We start from the raw sequence: 19006 nt of genomic DNA, 5'->3' as shown, positions 1-19006 counted from the left end.
GAGAAACAACATGGGTGAGGTTGTAGGGGGGTGGGGGATAGCCTTAGCTGTCTGGTATCCATGACATTTCCCCCCCTCCAGTTCGGCAGACCTGGCTAGACCCTTAACGGATTGGCCTGGGGCTGTCCGACGGTGGCCCTCCACTTCTCTGGGGGCCAGCTCCCAAACAATTGCTGTCCCACAAGTTCCAGTGTCCTTAAGTTCCATGGCCACACTTCCTCTCTCTGTGACACTCTGTTTAGTATCGGCTGACCCACCCACAAACAAAGCTAGTGCCAGTTTCCGAGCTTTATTCACACCCCAGACCAGAGATCGAGGTTGCTCCTTGGTGGGGCCCAAACATGTGGCACCAACTGTATAAGCTTTTTTCCTCCTTGCCTAATGCAACACCTGCTACTGGTGAGAAATACTCCGGGACAAGAAAAGGGTAGAGACCTTGCCAAGCTACTGAGGGGAGATACCGTCGGTCTCTTCTCCCGAGAAGGAGATCTACCGCTGGGGAGGGAGGTCTGCTACCTCCGCTCCATGGGAAACTGTGCTGCCGCTGGGGAGGGAGACCAACTGTCTCCTCTCCCAGAAAGGGATTCAGCCGCTGGGGAGAGATATTGATACATGTCTCTCCCTGCAAGGGCTTCTCTGTAAGGGGAGGGAGGACGACTACCTCCGCTCCCGAAGGATGGATCTGCTCCCTGTATGGGGTTCTGCCGCTGGGGAGAGAGACCAACTGTTTCCTCTCCCAGAAAGGGATTCAGCCGCTGGGGGGAGATATTGATACACGTCTCTCCCTGCAAGGGCTTCTCTGTAAGGGGAGGGAGGACGACTACCTCCACACCCGAAGGATGGATCTGCCACTGGGGAGAGAGACCGACTGTCTCCTTTCTCAAGAAGGGGTTTTGCTGCTGGGGAGAGTTATCGACATCCATCTCTCCCTGCAAGGGTTTCTCTGTAAGGGGAGAAAGGACGACTACCTCCACTCCCAGGGGATGGCTCTGCCGCTGGGGAGAGAGATCAATTGTCTCCTCTCCCAGCTCCTCGCTCTGCCACTGGGGAGAGAGACTGACTGTCTCCTCTCCTGGGAAGGGGTTCTGCTGCTGGGGAGAGTTATCGACATCCATCTCTCCCTGCAAGGGGTTCTCTGTAAGGGGAGAGAGGACGACTACCTCTACTCCCAGGGGATGGCTCTGACGCTGGGGAGAGAGACCGATTGTCTCCTCTCACAGGAAGGGTTTCTGCTTTCGGGGGGGGAGGATGACTACCTCCGCTCCCAGGGGATGGCTCTGCCGCTGGGGAGAGAGACCGACTGTCTAATCTCCCTGCTCCTGCCTCTGCCACTGGGGAGAGAGACCAACTGTCTCCTCTCCCTGCTCCTGGCTCTGCCGCTGGGGAGAGAGACTGACTGTCTCCTCTCCCAGGAAGGGTTTCTGCTTATGGGGAGGGAACACGACTACCTCCGCTCCCAGGGGATGGCTCTGCCACTGGGGAGAGAGACTGACTGTCTCCTCTCCCTGCTCCTGGCTCTGCTGCCGGGGAGAGAGACCGACTGTCTCCTCTTCCTGCTCCTGGCTCTGCCGCTGGGGAGAGAGACTGACTGTCTCCTCTCCTGGAAGGGGCTCTGCTGCTGAGGAGAGTTATCGACATCCATCTCTCCCTGCAAAGGGTTCTCTGTAAGGGGAGGGAGGACGACTTCCTCCTCTTCCTAGTTTCCTGGAGCTGTTACAGGTGCTGGGCAGAGGCCAGCGCTTCTTCTGGGGTGGCTCCCTTGTTCAAGTCTATAAGCTCGGGGCCAGGCTGCTGATCTGTATCTAGCAGCTCATCATCTCTTATGCTCTGTTGCCACTCATCTAAGGCCAACCTCCATGATTCCCAGAGTGCTGCACCACAGCTCCGTGCAGACTCCGTGGCATGCTGCAGAACTCGGTCTAGCAGCCTCTTGTATGCCTTTTTCAGTTCCCATTCTTGGACAATAAGCGATACCATATCAGATACCAGCCAGGGTACCCTCGAGAGATCCAACAGCTGCTCTCGGGAGAGGCCAATGTTCGTTACTCTCAGTTTCGCCCCGCTCCCAAATTCTGGTTCTTCTGTCAACTTTTCCAATAGTAACCCAGGGCTGCCAAAGCCCTCTGTGGGGGAGCAAACCTCCAGCCATGGCTGTGCTTGCATAGCGAGCCATCGGAGGTCCCGGTAGCCGTCCTCCATCCACATCTCTGCCCGGAACAGTCGATCTAGTTCCGAGAGCCATTCCTCCATGGGCTGCTCTTCCTGGAAAAGCACTCGCAAGTCCCACCGGACCCAATACCTCTCATCATCTGTGGGGAGGACCTATCATCACAATCCTTTTCTTGTTGAAGCCTCTCCCTCCATAGTTGCCAGCGGACAATGCTCCTGCAGCTCAGCTGGTCCAGCTCAGAACCAGGATTGTCCAGCTGGGTCAGTGCCTCCTGTACTCTCCTTAGGTACTCGGCTTCCATAGTTACCAGCTACTGTGGCCCTTCTCTGTCAGCAGGAATTGTGTGGAAGAAGCAGATCCCACCGCTGCCACCAATGTGACGGATACCCCTACTACTCTGACTGGGTAGCTCAGCCAAAGGGATCCTGCTTCCTCCCTGCCGACTGCAGCTATGTAGCTGGCAAGTGACCACAGCCTGTAGCCACCCCTGATGTCTGACAGCACCAGTATTCAGGGTCCCACCCTGTGGCAAACTCCAGCTACCCAGACTGGGTAGCTCTACCTGAGGGTCCTTCCTCTGCCTGGAACAGGTTGCTATGTAGCCCAGGAAAGTGATTCTAGCAGGAGCCCACCCAAATAACTAGACAGACTAGCATTCAGGTGAAACAAAGAACTGCCTTTACCGGCACAAACACACATCCTTCATACACACACACATCCTGAAAAAACAGGGAGACAACGCCACAGCCTTCCTGCCACTCCCGCCCCTCCAGACTGACCGGCCCCTCCACAGTAACCACAGTCCCACAGAATCCCAGGACACATTGTTGACGGTTTGGGGGTGATCCCGGGGGAGCGGCGGCACCTCCAGGGCGTCACTTGAAAGCTCTCGGTCCCCAGATGCCACAGTCCAAAAAGCGGCATGAATCGTTATTGGGGACCGGAGATACAGCCCGTTGAAGCCATGGCGGTAGGGGTGTCCAAAACCCATGGTTCCCAAAGCAGCTCCCCTCCGGCAATTCCCCACCACCTGTACTCCCCAGGGGCTACTAATCCCCAAAAGAGCGGAGCTCTGGGGCACATGGTTGCTGGAGCGACCAGGGGTAAAGTCAGCTGGTGTCCTGCTGTCCTGTGGCTGACCGGGAGTTCCAGGAGCCCGGACAGCCTGAGAAGGGTAAGGCGGGTGTCCGTGGTGAGGCGGCTGACTGGGAGTTCCAGGGGCCCGGCCAGCCTAGGAGGGTTTTCCTGGTCATACACCAGCTTTTCACAAGACAAGCAAACCAAAGCTTCCAGGGATTGTGGTTGCTCTGAGGAGCCCAAAATCACTGAGAAACAACAGGGGTGAGGTTGTAGGGGGTGGGGGGTAGCCTTAGCTGTCTGGTATCCGTGACACTTAGTAATTCATTATTTACTTTTGACTTGTATAAAAGGAAGGGACTGGAAACTGATAATTCAGATTTCAGCTTTGTTGTTGAACCTACCCGATAATTTGGAGTCCTGCTTAAAAATTGTTAAATGATGATTAAAAACAGTAGAATAGGAGGGGCGTGTCTGACCATCGACCAAGATGGCTGCTTTCAACATGGGCTGTGATTTAGTGCAATTAAATCTGCTGTTTATTGCCTAACCGACACATAATTTACAGCTTCCCTGAGTGGTATTGTTCATTTCAACATTTGAGGAACAGATCTATATATTTTTTTTCCACGACAATTCAGCCCAGCAGACCATAATAGAGGAGGTGCACAACGGAGGCCTTGCTGCGGCCTGGACCTTCATCTACCCCTTCCCCAGTACCTGTTTAAGGTTTAAAAGTATGCAGATACTAACACTGTTCCAAGCCCTTGTTCTATATCTAGGACTTATTAGGGGTACTCTATCTGGTTTTCAATGCTATTCAGCATGGAAGATATCCAGACCAGCAAGTATTACAAACTCTCTTTGCAGATTTTAAAGTGGAGCTAATTCAGCAGCTTGAGCGTTTGGAAAAGATTACTAAACCCAATGAGATCCAATCCCTGGATCGCTGGCAATTACCTACAGATGCGCCATTACTCTCAGAGCAGCGGGAGTGGGAGCCTGAATGCAATGAGATGCCGTGGGACAACCTGACCACGTGGAGAGCGGCTGATCCAGAGACACGGGGGGTAGCCCAAGTAGATTATTTATCCGGCACACAGAGTGATCCTCATGATTGTTTAAGCACCCTGACTGCTGGGGTGTGGTTGGGAGCGAGGGGCCCTGGCTGCCCTACCATGACACCCCACTTATTTGTTTGGCTGCCCTGCACAGAGGAGAGCGCCGGTCGCTCGCATAAACAGTTGAGCCAAGATCCTTTGATCCTACTGTCTGTTTTGTTCCAATGCAGTTGAAGTAACTGATACGCAGCCCTGCAATAAAATTTTACTATAACTACCTTGGTCCAATGAGCTGAACTCTCTCATCAGAACAGAATGCAGGTTTCTGCCTGAGAAAGTCGGAATTGGGTAAACCGTTGGTGACTGCATGTGGACTGGTATAAGGGTCATTCATACTTTAATGTTTTTCCCTGTTCTTATATCTACTGTAGGTATTCCCTCCCTTATAGTGGACAAAGTGTACCTCCTATCATGCTTGTTATGTTCAGTTGGCTGCAATTAGTGATCAGTTACAATTATACATCTCTCTGTGGATGTTATTATACAAAGGCTCATGGACTTCAGTGAGCAGTCTGTTACCCTGGGTATGGGATTTTTATTGATTACTATGCATTCTTTGCAAAAGGTTTGTAGTGGCTCAGAAGGGATTATTATGCTTAACATTTTGATATGGTCTCAGTAGAGCTGTTAAATTTTTATTTCAGTTAGATAGCAACTAAGTTTCCCCTACAAGTTATCCACACTACCTTCTACTGTATTTGAGGACTCATTTAATATTACTGTTTTCCATGATCATAGCAACGTGCCCCCTGCGGCCGAGGGGACAGGAACGCAACATCATTTATTTACACTATATGTTTATAGGTGTGATCTATATGCAATTATAAGCTCCTGACACAGTGTCTAGTACCCCTATATCCGAAACCTATACATTTGAGTAATACCCTATCTGATCCATTAAGACTATGATATATTTGGAAGAGGTCTCAATCTCAGGCTCCTGGTGACTTATTTTTCTTCCAGGCTGTTTGTTAAGGGATGAATAGATGCTAAGGTACAGCTAAGACTTACTGAATACATTTAGTTTAAGCAAGATATATGTAGAGTTGGAGACTCTCACTTAAGTCCGCATCTTCAGTAAATGATCAGCAGTCCATGCATAATGCCCCACTACCCCAGTATATTTACCTCCAGACCCTTTCCATATCACCCCCCCCCCCCCCCTTGAGATAATGTATGTAATCTATTCTTTTTGCTTGTTTTGTATATAGGGCTCCTATGTTAACGAATTATATTAATGTATTAGTGCAAATATAGTTTAAGGGTCAAATATGACCCTATATGTTATAATTTACATATGCCAGTATGATTACAGGGTCAATATGCGCCTATTTATGCTAAAAATAAGAGGTTTGATTATTACCCTTCCTAACCACATAGGTTACATTACAACAATAGAATACTGAAATATTTTGTATTATCTATGCCTCATATTAATGCTATTAGCAATGCTTGCTGTAAGACTCATTTTGTATACTACTATATTCTGACCTTATGGGTTGAGGACTCATGTAAGTGGTTATTATGTACTGTTATATTTTTGTTTACCTCAATAAAAATTATAATAAAAATAAATAAATAAAAAAACAAAACAGTAGAATAGCACAATCAACAGGTGCATAATAAAAAGGATAATGCAAAGGAGCTTAGTTTGAATTTTAAAGGAGTAGTCTATTTTTTTCTGACAAATTTCAAACTCAGTGCCATTTTCCTTCCATGTGATATTTAGTTTTTTGGCTGTCATGCTAATCTAGATGATCATTATTCACTGTCATCTATTTAGCACTTATTACTTTTTTATACACCTCAGATGCTCCTTCAGACAGCTTTACACAGCTTTTCCACCCCCCCAATAAAAGCATATCACCTGTTTTGGGATGTACACTAAGGGCTAAATTACAAGTGGAGCTCTAATTTATCACGTGCCCACAAATAGTCAAAGTTTCCCCCTTTGCAGGCACGCAATAAATAAGCAACCATTACGCGCAAGCTCGCGGTAGCAATAAGTGCTCAGAAAATTAACCAGAGATCAGATCTCTGGTTAATTTTCTAAAAGTGTCCCACATACCCTCAAAATAGAGGGTATTATAGATTTTATATAAAAAAAAAAAAAAAAAAAAAGCATTTTTTTAAATAAAAATCTGCACAAAGCAGTTTAAAGGGGTTAAAGTTGGCAGGTGTGAGGTGTTAGAGAAAAATTACACTGAAAAGTGCCTTAAGATAGAGGTCTATGGGGACTGTGTGTTCCCTATAAATATGTATATGCTTATATACATATATATTTATGCGTTAATATGTGTATATACACATATTAACACAGATATACATGTATATAGTCATATACAATATGTACATAAATATGTGTGTATATATATATATTTTTATATATATATATATATACTGTATATATATATATATATATATATATATATATATATATATATATATATATATATATATATAAAGTTATGAAAGGTATAACAGAGAAATCATAAGAAGGGAGAGCTTTACCATAAAAAACTTCAGTGCTATATATATATATATATATATATATATATATATACACACCATTGCCACCAGTCTTAATCAGTTTGGAGAGCTAGGTTGCACACAAAAAACAAAAACTGAAAGAAAGGGAAAATAAAATATGTATAAGCTGTTTCTAAGATAGAGACAGCACCCTTACCTACAGTAAAAATTAAGCTACTAAATTACTCCAGCGCTGTAGCTGTCTCTATCACAGCACACAGCTTCCACGCTGGAGCAGGAGGTGAGGGGAAAACAGAGAGATCTCTGGCAGAAATCTGGTGAGAGACGGGGAGACTCTGCAGCTGGAAGTGGCACACTCCAATAACTCCACCCCCCAGCAACTGTTCCACAAAGAATGGTGGTCTAAGGGTCAGATACCACCCTGCCCCCATGACCCAGTATGCTTACCTCAAATGCAACATTCAGGCTGTACCTCTGTGTCTTGCCTGCAGTGCTTCATATTTGCCTCTAGGTGGCCACATCACTAGGTGAGTCACGTTTTTTATTTTTCTTGCATGTTATACACGCAATCCTCTTGCTGCACTGCTTGATGGCCCCCCAGCACTCACGCCCCGGTGCCACTGCCCCTCTTGCACCCCCAATATTTCTGCCCCTGCTATAAATAGTACAGATTGGATGCTCTCTTTAAATATCTTAGTAAGCAATATATAAATGGCCTCTTTGTCAGGTGGAAGGTTACAACTCAGAGGCAATTTTACTGGTTTTGCCTCTACATATAACTAGCTTTATATTAATATGAGTAACTTACAAGTGAAGCGCTAAATTATCATGCACCCATACACGGGCAAATTAATCAGCTATTACAAGTGGCTGGTAATTGCTACCGCGAGCTCGCGGTAGCAATTAGCACTTATAAAATGTACCAGAGATCAAATCTCTGGTTAATTTTATATATATGCCCCAAAATACTGTCTAGTGTAGTTTATTAAAAAATAAAGATAGTGGCATAAAATTACTGCACTAGGCTGTATTTTGAGGTTAAAGTTGGTGGGAGTGGGGTGTTGTGGATTATGGGGAACTGTGTGTTCCCAGTAAATATAGATGAATATGCTTATATACATAAATATTTATGTGTTAATATGTGTATATACCCATATTAACACATAAATATATATATATATATGTACAGTATATCAGCATATACATATATATTTGCTACCATCACTTACCCCCTTCACTGGCGCAGAAGTTCTGATGCTGTCTCTGACAGCATCAGAACGAGGCTCCCATAGCAGCCTATGGAAGTGCGCTCTCATGAGCACAATTGCTGAAAACTTGTGATACCAACGCACCACCAACAGTGGAGCGCAAATATCACTTTCCTCAATAATGAGATTCCAGTCCTCCAACGCTGTATTTTGTCCCAGCAGCTTGACAAGATAATATCACCTGTGCATCTCTATGTAAAATGCTGTGTAAACAGTTATACTTCAGCTTCTGTCCAGCTGCAAGTTGAAAAACAAAACAAAACAAGCAATAGCCAATCAGCATCAGCAGTGATGAGGTAATGCTTTTTCTTTGCTGTGATCTCATGAGATTTCTTAGAACTTACTTAAACTGAATAGGAAAATAACATGACTGTGCCTGCACATGCCAGATGCACACTCTCTTGCAAGTCCTGGGACAAGCATCTTGACTAGCTGCTTAAAGTCTCTTTACAGGGGTGTGAATACTTATGAAATCTGAGGTAAAATATCTTCCTTTTTTACCAGAGATGTTCAGGTGATATTTTCTAGTCTGCTTTTTACAGCTGTGGTGCATCACTTTCAAGTGCTTCAACATTTTGGCATCATGTCCGTTTAATGTACCTATAACAGTAGATATCTGTTTATTACAAATACATTATTATTATTATTATTATTAATAATAATAATAATAATAATATTAATACAAAAACTATTTATACTAATCATTCTCAACCAGGAAACCTGGATACCTGGGGGCCGATTTATCAAAGGGCCGAATGGCCCCTGATGGCCCTGTTTTCGTGCAAGCCTTCAGGCTCACCGGAAACAGCAGTTATAAAGGAGTGGTCTTAAGATCGCTGCTCCATAACTGGTCCACTGCCTCTGAGGCTGTGGTCTGCAATCCACCCGTTCCTATATGATCGGGTTTATTGACACCCCCTGCTAGTAATTGGCCGCGAATCTGCAGGGGGTGGCATTGCACAAGCAGTTCACCAGAACTCCTTGTACAATTTTAAATGCCAACATTGTCGGCATTCAGCTATGTCTGTCGGACATAATACACTACAGCGTATCATGTCGGACAAACAATGATACATCGGCCCCCTGGTGTGTAATTATTTTCAAAGGCTCATGACAAATATTTCCAAATATTTCCTATAAATACTTTTGTTTTTATCTCAAAATATGTTTATTTTTTAATATCATTCTTTCAGATTACAACTAATAATAGTCATTGGGGTATTGCAGTTATTTAAACGATAAATAGGGGTGACACTTGATTTATAAAGCATATCATAAATTCCCATAGCAAAAAGCAAGAATTGGGAACCAAAGCATTAGACTAATGAGTTTCTCTGCATGTGTGAGCTTATTTCCAGATACATGCAGCACTCTGCTAACTGAATCTTCTGGATCTTTAAGTTCTGGGTACAATGATGTGGCTTCAGCAAATAAATCTGTCTGTGTGTGGCTGATTCGGACTTCTGCAGAGAAGGTGAGGGAAAGGTCGGTATTATCACAAAATAGATATTAAGTTAAAGGGACAGTATACTGTAAAATAGTTTTTCCCTTAATGTGTTTACAATTGCTTTTTTTACCAACTGCAGAGTAAAAAATGTATGACAATTAGCTTTTTAAGGTTTATTTCTGTATATTAAAGCTCTGATTTTGTGTTTTGAAGCCACAACCTAATAAAATGGGTTGAGCTTGTAGGTATAATCCGATCTCATTACTGTATCACATTGTGCACATATACCTGCTTCTTTATCTTATATCTGTCTTTAAAACAATCACCAATACTTTGAGAGAACAATGGAAAATCAACATTTTATTACCTTATCTCTGCTTTATCACACTGGGAGTGTAATTTCTTCTGCTTGCTGTGTTTACAAAGCTTATCTATAGCTGGTACGCGCGGCCACAAACTTTCAGAATAGGTGGGGATATCACATGCTAAATTAACAATTTCAAATGCCAATATAAGGGTAAAGGAGCTACTTGTAAACAATTTAATACACTCCAGCAGGTAAAGTGGATCATTGGGAACAAATTAAAGGGGAGAACATTTTTGAGTAAACTGTCCCTTTAAGGGTTAAGTCAGTTATAAGGGTCTGATGATCTTACGCTTTCTGCTCTTGCAAGATTATCTAAGAAGTCCCATCAGTACTTAGCTTGAGAACTGTTTTATCTTGCTTATCTAGCTATGCAAACATTTTTGGATGTCAAGGTGAAACATATACATTACAATTTAATGCTAAAATAAACCCCCAAATCATTTGTGAGATTTCCTCTCTGCCTTTTTTTAATTAAAAGACCAGTAAATATAATATATTTGCATAATCAACAAATGCATGAAAAAAAGACAATGCAATAGCACTTAGGGGCCGATTTATCAATGTGCGGGAGGAAATGATCCACTGTTGTAGCGGATCATTGTCGCCGTACATCGATAAATGCCGACAGAGTATTATATTATCATTGCACAAGCATTTCTCGTCCTGTAACATGTGACAGCCATCCTGCAACCATAAATGCATATACATATAATCTGTAAATTCTTGCACATGCTCAGTAGGAGCTGGTGACTCATAAAGTGTAAATATAAAAAGCCTGTGTGCATGTGGTTAATGGAAGTAAATTGGAAAATTGTTTAAAAGTGCTGCTCTATCTGAATCATGAAAGTCTAATTTTGAGTGTCCCTTTAATGGGATAGAAAAGTGAAAATTAAAAAGTGCATGGGTGCATTTCAGTGTCAAATATAAACAATTTCGCAGTATACTCCCAATAGCAAAAATGATTTTAATAAAGGTTATTACTGTTTTTCTGGGCATATGCACATATACTGTTAGGGCCTGTGCACCAGTTTTTATACATCTTCTCAGAGAGTCCGTGGTGGCTTTGTATGACACAAATGAAGTCCTCACAGAAGCAATACGCACTATCTTCAGCTCTATGGACTTGAATGCTGGTGCACAGGCCCTCGCAGCATAAGTGTGAATGCAAAACTGTAATATCTTTTACTAGAAGCATTTTTGCTAATGGAGGAACAGTATACAACAGAAGTGAGTCCACCCCAGTGTAATATCACTTAAATGTCAAAGTAACAGTAACTGCAGTTTTACAGTAGGGTATTTGCTCTTAGGTAAAATGAAAAACTAACAGTTTAGATTTACTATATTAAAAATATCAGCCCAAAGCAGGAAATCAATGCAACAAAAGTCAGTGCACCTTTCATTACTGAGATTCAAATCTGTTATTTTTTTCAATACTTTGCATGTCCACCTTTATTTTTGATGACAGACTCAATCCTCCTTGGCATAGAGGAAACCAGTGTCGTACACATTTCTGGAGAGATGTTCTGCGCTTCTTCAGAGTTAATTTTTTTCAGCTGCTCTTTGCTGGAGGTATTGTGCTGCTCTACCATTCTCTTTAAAATACCCCAAAGGTTTTCTACTGGATTCAAGTCAGGTGACATACTTGGCCAGGTCACATTTTTCACTTGTTTCTCCTCTAGAAACTCCTTTGTGAATTTGGCAGTGTGCTTTGGATCGCTATCATGCTGGAATATTCGTCCTCTGGCAAACTTCTGGAGACTGGAGTCATCTTGTCAGCCAGTATTTTGGTGTATTGCAGGCATTTATGGTGCCATCTATAAATGTCATCTTCCCAACACCTTTTGCAGTTATGCAGCCCCATATTGTCACACTCCCACCTCAATGATTCACTGTTGGGACTATGCATTCACTGTAATAATCCTTACCAGGTTCACACCAAACATGCTGCACCCCATCTGAGCCGAAAACTTGTATCTCGGTCTTCGCCATCTTACCAAATAATGTGCTCCCAGTATCCATCAGGCTTTTCATGTTGTTTTGCAAAGTTTAATCTTGCAGTTTTGTGCCGAAGAGCAAGAAAGGGTTTTTTCCTTGGATGCTGTCCATAGAAGTTGACATTATGCAATGTCCTTAGCACTGTCTGAGTTGTCACAGAAACTCCAATTTCTATCGATAATCCCTGAGCCAAATCTGAAGCACTTGCCTTGATGCAAATCTGAAGCACTTGCCTTGATGCAAATCTGAAGCACTTGCCTTGATGCAAATCTGAAGCACTTGCCTTGATGCAAATCTGAAGCACTTGCCTTGATGCAAATCTGAAGCACTTGCCTGTTTTTCAGAGCTAGATTGTGCAAGTAGCGCACTGTCCGTGGCGTCATTTTAGTAGGACAACCACTGCGGCTCTGCTTTTTGGCGCTGTGTATCGATCTATACCTCCTGATTACTGCTGCAACTGCATTTTAACTGATTTTTAGTTGGTCACCAATCTTCCTGTATCCTTTTCCATCTTTGTGAAGTCTCACAATCAGATGTTTCAATTTGTCTGGCCATTCTCTTCCAATCGGAGACATGATGCAAAGTTGCAGATAGACACAGCCCATTGGTCAAAAAATTAGACTGCTCTGGTAACTATGCTCATGGAATTAGGCTATTATTATTATCAGTTATTTGTAGAGCGCCAACAGATTCTGCAGCGCTAATTGGAAATCATAGGTGTACTTAATTTTGTTTCAGTGATCTAACTTGTGTGTCAGTGACCACAGGTGAATTCACTTTTGTTGCATTAAGTTTCTACTTTGGGGCCTGTAATTTCAATATAATCTTTCTAAAGTATTTGTTTTTGATTAAAAGACCAGTCAACACAGTAGATTTGCATAATCAACAAATGCAAGATAACAAGACAATGCAATAGCACTTAGTCTGAACTTCAAATGAGTAGTAGATTTTTTTTCTGACAATTTTGTTATGTATTTTTCCACTCCCCCTGTACCATGTGACAGCCATCAGCCAATCACAAATGCATACACGTACCATGTGACAGCCATCAGCCATTCACAAATGCATACACACTTATTCTTGCACATGCTCAGTAGGAGCTGGTGACTCAAAAAGTTTAAATATAAAAAGACTGTGCACATTTTGTTAATGGAAGTAAATTGGAAAGTTGTTTAAAATGTCATACTCTGCCTGAATAATGAAAGTTTAATTTTAATTGAGTGTCCCTTTAACCCCTTAATGACAACTGACGTACCAGGTACGTCATGCAAAAACTAACAGTTAATGACAATAGACGTACCTGGTACGTCAGTTGTCTAACAGAGTGCTGGAAGCAATCGCAATCGCTTCCAGCAGCTCTGAGGGTATTGCAGTGATGCCTCGATATGGAGGCATCCTGCAATACCCCTTTACAAGCCTCCGATGCAGAGAGAGCCACTCTGTGGCCCTCTCTGCACCGGTAGCGATGTTGCCGTTGTCCGGGTGGGAGCGCGTGTGTGTGCACGTGCACGGGGGCGCGTGCACGCGCGCCAATTAGCCATACTGACACCAATGTTGGAGAAAAAAGTAAGGATCTGGGAGGGGGAGGGGGTGGGGGTATTGTGGGGGGGCTGCTACACTACAGAAAGAGTTGTAAAGTTAAAAATAAAATAAAAACTTTGGTTTTTGGGGCCAAACTGGGTAGTGGCAGACAGCTGCCAGTACCCAAGATGGCGGTAATTAGGTAGGGGAGAGGGTTAGAGAGCTGGAGGGGTGATCAGGGAGGTTGGGGCTAAGGCAGGGGTCCATCACAGCTAAAATATTTTATTATTTTTATTAAAAAAAAAAAAAACTCTTTTATTTAGTACTGGCAGACTTTCTGCCAGTACTTAAGATGGCGGGAACAATTGTGGGGTGGGGGAGGGAAGAGAGCTGTTTGGGAGGGATCAGGGGGTGAGATGTGTCAGGTGGGAGGCTGATCTCTAAAATTAACCCTGCAAGCTCCCTACAAGCTACCTAATTTAACCCCTTCACTGCTGGGCATAATTCACGTGTGGTGCGCAGCAGCATTTAGCGGCCTTCTAATTACCAAAAAGCAACGCCAAAGCCATATAAGTCTGCTATTTCTGAACAAAGGGGATCCCAGAGAAGCTTTTACAACAATTTCTGCCATAATAGCACAAGCTGTTTGTAAATAATTTCAGTGAGAAACCTAAAATTGTGAAAAATGTAAAGTTTTTTTTTTATTTGCTCGCATTTGGCGGTGAAATGGTGGCATAAAATATACCAAAATGGGCCTAGATCAATACTTGGGGTTGTCTACTACACTACACTAAAGCTAAAATTAAACCTACAAGCTCACTACAAGCTCCCTAATTAACCCCTTCACTCCTGGGCATAAAACACGTGTGGTGCGCAGCGGAATTTAGCGGCCTTCTAATTACCAAAAAGCAACCCCAAAGCCATATAAGTCTGTTATTTCTGAAAAAAGGGGATCCCAGAGAAGCATTTACAACCATTTGTGCCATAATTGAAGAAGCTGTTTGTAAATAATTTCAGTGGGAAACCTAAAGTTTGTGACAAAATTTGTGAAAAAGTGAACTTTTTTTTTTTTTATCGCATTTGGCGGTGAAATGGTGGCATGAAATATACCAAAATGGGCCTAGATCAATACTTTGGGTTGTCTTCTAAAACAAAATATATACATGTCAAGGGATATTCAGAGATTCCTGACAGATCTCAGGGTTCCAATGTAACTAGCGCTAATTTTGACAAAAAGTGGTTTGGAAATAGCAAAGTGCTACTTGTATTTATTGCCCTATAACTTGCAAAAAAAGCAAAGAACATGTAAACATTGGGTATTTCTAAACTTAGGACAAAATTTAGAAACTATTTAGCATGGGTGTTTTTTGGTGATTGTAGATGTGTAACAGATTTTGGGGGTCAAAGTTAGAAAAAGTGTTTTTTTTTTAAATTTTTTCCTCATATTTTATACAAAAATTTTTTAGTAAAATATAAGATATGATGAAAGTAAAGGTATCTTTAGAAAGTCCATTTAATGGCGAGAAAAACGGTATATAATATGTGTGGGTACAGTAAATGAGTAAGAGGAAATTTACAGCTAAACACTAACACTGCAGAAATGTAAAAATAGCCATTGTCATTAAGGGTAAGAAAATTGAAAAATGGTCCGGTCATTAAGGGGTTAATAGGAAATTCTCTACTTGTCAACTTAGAAATAAAACAATTATTGAGCGGTGATACAATTTTGAATAATTTGATATTTAACTGATATTGCCCAGGGGTGTACTCACTTCTGTTGTGTTGCATATTTTAATCTTGACCTTACTATCCCTTTATTTTTTTAAATTAGGTTTTTAATAATCTCCTCCAAGTAAGAAAGAAAGCTGTCAGAACCAGCTACAACATCGTTAAGTGAAAGAGTAGAAGGTTAAAGGGACAGTCACTATTGCTATTGTTTAAAAAAGATAGATAATCCCTTTATTACCCATTCCCCAGCTTTGCACAGAAAACATGGTTATATAAATATACATTTTACCTCATTTATTACCTTGTATCTAAGCATTTTCTGACAACCCCCTGATCACATGACTTTTGGCTTGCATTTTAGCCAATTAGTACTGTGTTGTGCACAACAACACGGCGTGAGCACAATGTTATCTATATGGCAGACATGAACTAGCAGTATTCTGTTGTGAAAAGCAAATAAAAAAGCATGTGATAAAAGGCTGTCTTTAGTGGCATTTAAAAACGGGTAGAAATGTAGAGGTTTAATTGTTATAAAGTATATTAATATAACAATGTTGGTTGTGCAAAGCTGGGGAATGGGTAGTAAAGGCGTTATCTATTTTTAAACAATAAAAAAAATTGTTTTGACTGTCCCTTTAAGAGAAAAGTTTTCAAAAATGTTTTGACCTCAGTAGAGCATCTGGTTTTGAAATACTTACTTAAAAACAGAGAAGGATCAGCTGGATTTTAAAAGATCTGCTTCGTAAATGCACCCATATTTTCCCACAACCCACGCACATAAAGCTCAAGCCAGGAGCATATCTTTATGCTTATTCAAAAAGAAAAGTAAAAAATACCCCATAACCAGTAATATGCCCATATGGAAGTAAATTACAATCTCATAGAAAACATAGGACTTCATGTGAACACCAAAAGGATTTGCCGCCCCCTGCAGATGCAGGGCCAATCAGCTGCTAGCAGGGGGTGTCAATCAACCTGATCGTATTCGATCGGGTGGATTTCTGTCGATTTCTGTCTGCCGCCTCAGAGCAGGAGGACAGGTTATGGGAACTTGTATAAATATGACCCTATATATTAGTGTAATAAACTTACAAATGTTTGTATTGTTGCATGAAAACCACATGAACATCTAGGGGCCGATTTATCAACAGTCGGACATACATGATCCGCTGTAGCGGATCACGTCCACCCGACATCGTTGAATGCAGAGAGCGGAGCAGTTCTGGTGAACTGCTTGTGCAATTCTGCCCCCTGCAGATTCTCGGTCAATCGGCCGCTAGCAGGGGGTGTCAATCAACCCAATCGTATCCAATCGGGTTGATTGCTGTCCGCCGCCTCAGAGGCGCCGGACTAGTTAAGGAGCAGCGGTCTTAACTGCTGTTTCCGGTGAGCCATAGCGGATAATGTCCGTCCGACTGTTGGTAAATCGGCCTCATAGTTTGACTAGAGATAGAGCTATCAATGATGTCATACTGAATTTGCAAAGCAAAACTCCTAATGCCACAATCAATAAATTATATATTCATGTGTAGAATAGAGAGGCTAACGGCAAATTAAAAAGTCACATGTTATTCTGTTCCATTTTGTTTAAAGTGACAGTCTACACCAGAATTTTTATTGTTTAAAAATATAGACAATGGCATCTATTTATCAAAGCGTCGACTTTCTTGCATTCAACGACACCAATACGCTCGCCAAAGATCACCTAACATCGCTGCCACGGACCTAAATACATTCTCCATAATTATCAAAAAAGCTGTCAAAAAGCCACGCACCAAATACGGTGCGATGTGCAGTGGACTGTTGTTAACTAACAGTCATCGATCTCGCTGCTATTCGGCTTTTTTACAGCTTTCTTGGTACCCTGTCACTAAACACCCACACTATACTATACTGTTTACCCCCTATACCGCCGCTCCCGGAGCCCACTGCAACTCTAATAAATGTAATAAACCCCTAAACTACCACTCACGGACTCCGTCGCAACTAAATAAAGTGTTTAACCCCTAAACCGCCTCTCCCGCACCCCACCGCAACTAAATAAAGTGTTTAACCCCTAAACTGCCACTCCCGGACCCTGCCGCAACTAAATAAACGTATTAACCCCTAAACCGCCGCTCCCAGAGCCACCTACATTATACTTATTAACCCCTAATCTGCCGCCCCCTACACCGCCGCCACCTACATTATACTTATTAAACCCTAATCTGCCGTCCCCTACACTGCCGCCACCTACCTACATTTATTAACCCCTAATCTGCCGCCCCCAATGTCACCGACACTATATTAAATTTATTAACCACCAAACCTAAGTATATTAATATAACAGTGTTGGTTATGCAAAACTGGGAAATGGTAAATAAAGGGATTATCTATCTGTTTAAACAATAACATTTTTGGAGTAGACTGTCCCTTTAAACTAAATCTCTATCCTATAAATCATCATACTCCTCTTTTAAACTCAGGGAAGGGCTATGTCATCCAAGAATGTATAAATTTAGCACTGTACTGTATTGGTTACCACTACTGGGATCCCTTAATTCAAAACTCACAAAATTTGTATTAATAAAACATTTTGGGCTAGATTACAAGTGGTGTTCTCAAGCACAAACACCAATATTATTGTAATATTATAGTAGTTGCGATGTGGGAGGCCAGCGGTTAAGGGGTTAATAGGTTTATTATAGTAGTAGCAATGTGGGGGGGCCGGTGGTATAGGGGTTAACAGGTTTATTTAGTGTTGGCTATGTGGGTGGGCGGCAAATTAGGGGTTAATAAGTTTAATATAGCATTTGCGATGTGGGAGGGTGGCGGTTTAGGGGTTATAGGTAATTTGTGGGTGTTAGTGTACTTTGTAACATTTTAGTTATGAGTTTTGTGAAACATTTTTGTTTTGCAAAATACATAACTACTGGTCTCAGATCACAGTATGGATCAGGGCAGTATAGGCTATAACGCAAGTATTTTAACCGGACCGCACAACCTGTAATACCATGCGGAATGGATCGTTGCATTACAGGCTAAAACGCTTGCGTTATAGCTATACCGCCGCAACTTGTAATATGGGAGACCTGCTATTCCACACACAATGGCCAATTTTTCAGCAGTATAGCCGTACCCCATCATACCACAAAACTTGTAATCTTGCTGATAATTAGCACACATTAAGTTTGCACAATTGAAGACATTACTGAAAGGGTTATGGCTAAAATAAAAGTTGAATTAAACACAACATAAATAAATTAAAATAAAGTGTTACACTCATATATACTCTAATAAACATTATTCATATAAATAATAAACAAAATATTTTATAAGGGTTAAAAGGTATATGGTATATCACAGGGTGTATGAATGGAAAGGCATATACTGTATATATATAGATGTATAAGTGTGTGTGTGTGTTTATACATATACACATAGAAATACTTATAAACACATGTGTACACATATTTACACACACACACACACACACACATATATATATATATATATATATATATATATATATATATATATATATATATATATATATATATATATATATATAAAAATAAATAAATAAATAAATAAATAAATATATCTGTATATATACACACTCACTGGTCATCTTATTTGGTACACCTTTTTAGTACCGGGTTGGACCCCCTTTTTCCTTTAGAACTGCCTTCATTTTTCATGGCATAGATTCAACAAGGTGTTGGAAACATTTCTCAGAGATTTTGGTCCATATTGACATGATAGCATCACGCAGTTGCTGCAGATTTGTTGGCTGCATATCCATGATGCGAATCTCCCATTACACCACATTCCAAAGGTGCT

At 41.8% G+C, this 19006-nt stretch overlaps 1 protein-coding gene across 1 annotated transcript in view; it reads left to right on the top strand.

Annotated features, from left to right (window-relative positions):
• LOC128636299 (astacin-like metalloendopeptidase) overlaps positions 1 to 19006 on the top strand; it is a 107641-nt gene that overhangs the window by 47251 nt on the left and 41384 nt on the right. Inside the window, exon 9 of the mRNA XM_053689330.1 lies at positions 9485 to 9600. Within this exon, the coding sequence (XP_053545305.1) occupies positions 9485 to 9600 (116 nt within the window). The remainder of the gene's footprint in view (positions 1 to 9484; positions 9601 to 19006) is intronic.

Source organism: Bombina bombina, chromosome 7, assembly GCF_027579735.1.
Source record: "Bombina bombina isolate aBomBom1 chromosome 7, aBomBom1.pri, whole genome shotgun sequence".
Taxonomy (NCBI): domain Eukaryota; kingdom Metazoa; phylum Chordata; class Amphibia; order Anura; family Bombinatoridae; genus Bombina; species Bombina bombina.
This window is presented reverse-complemented; position numbering and strand designations above follow the sequence as displayed.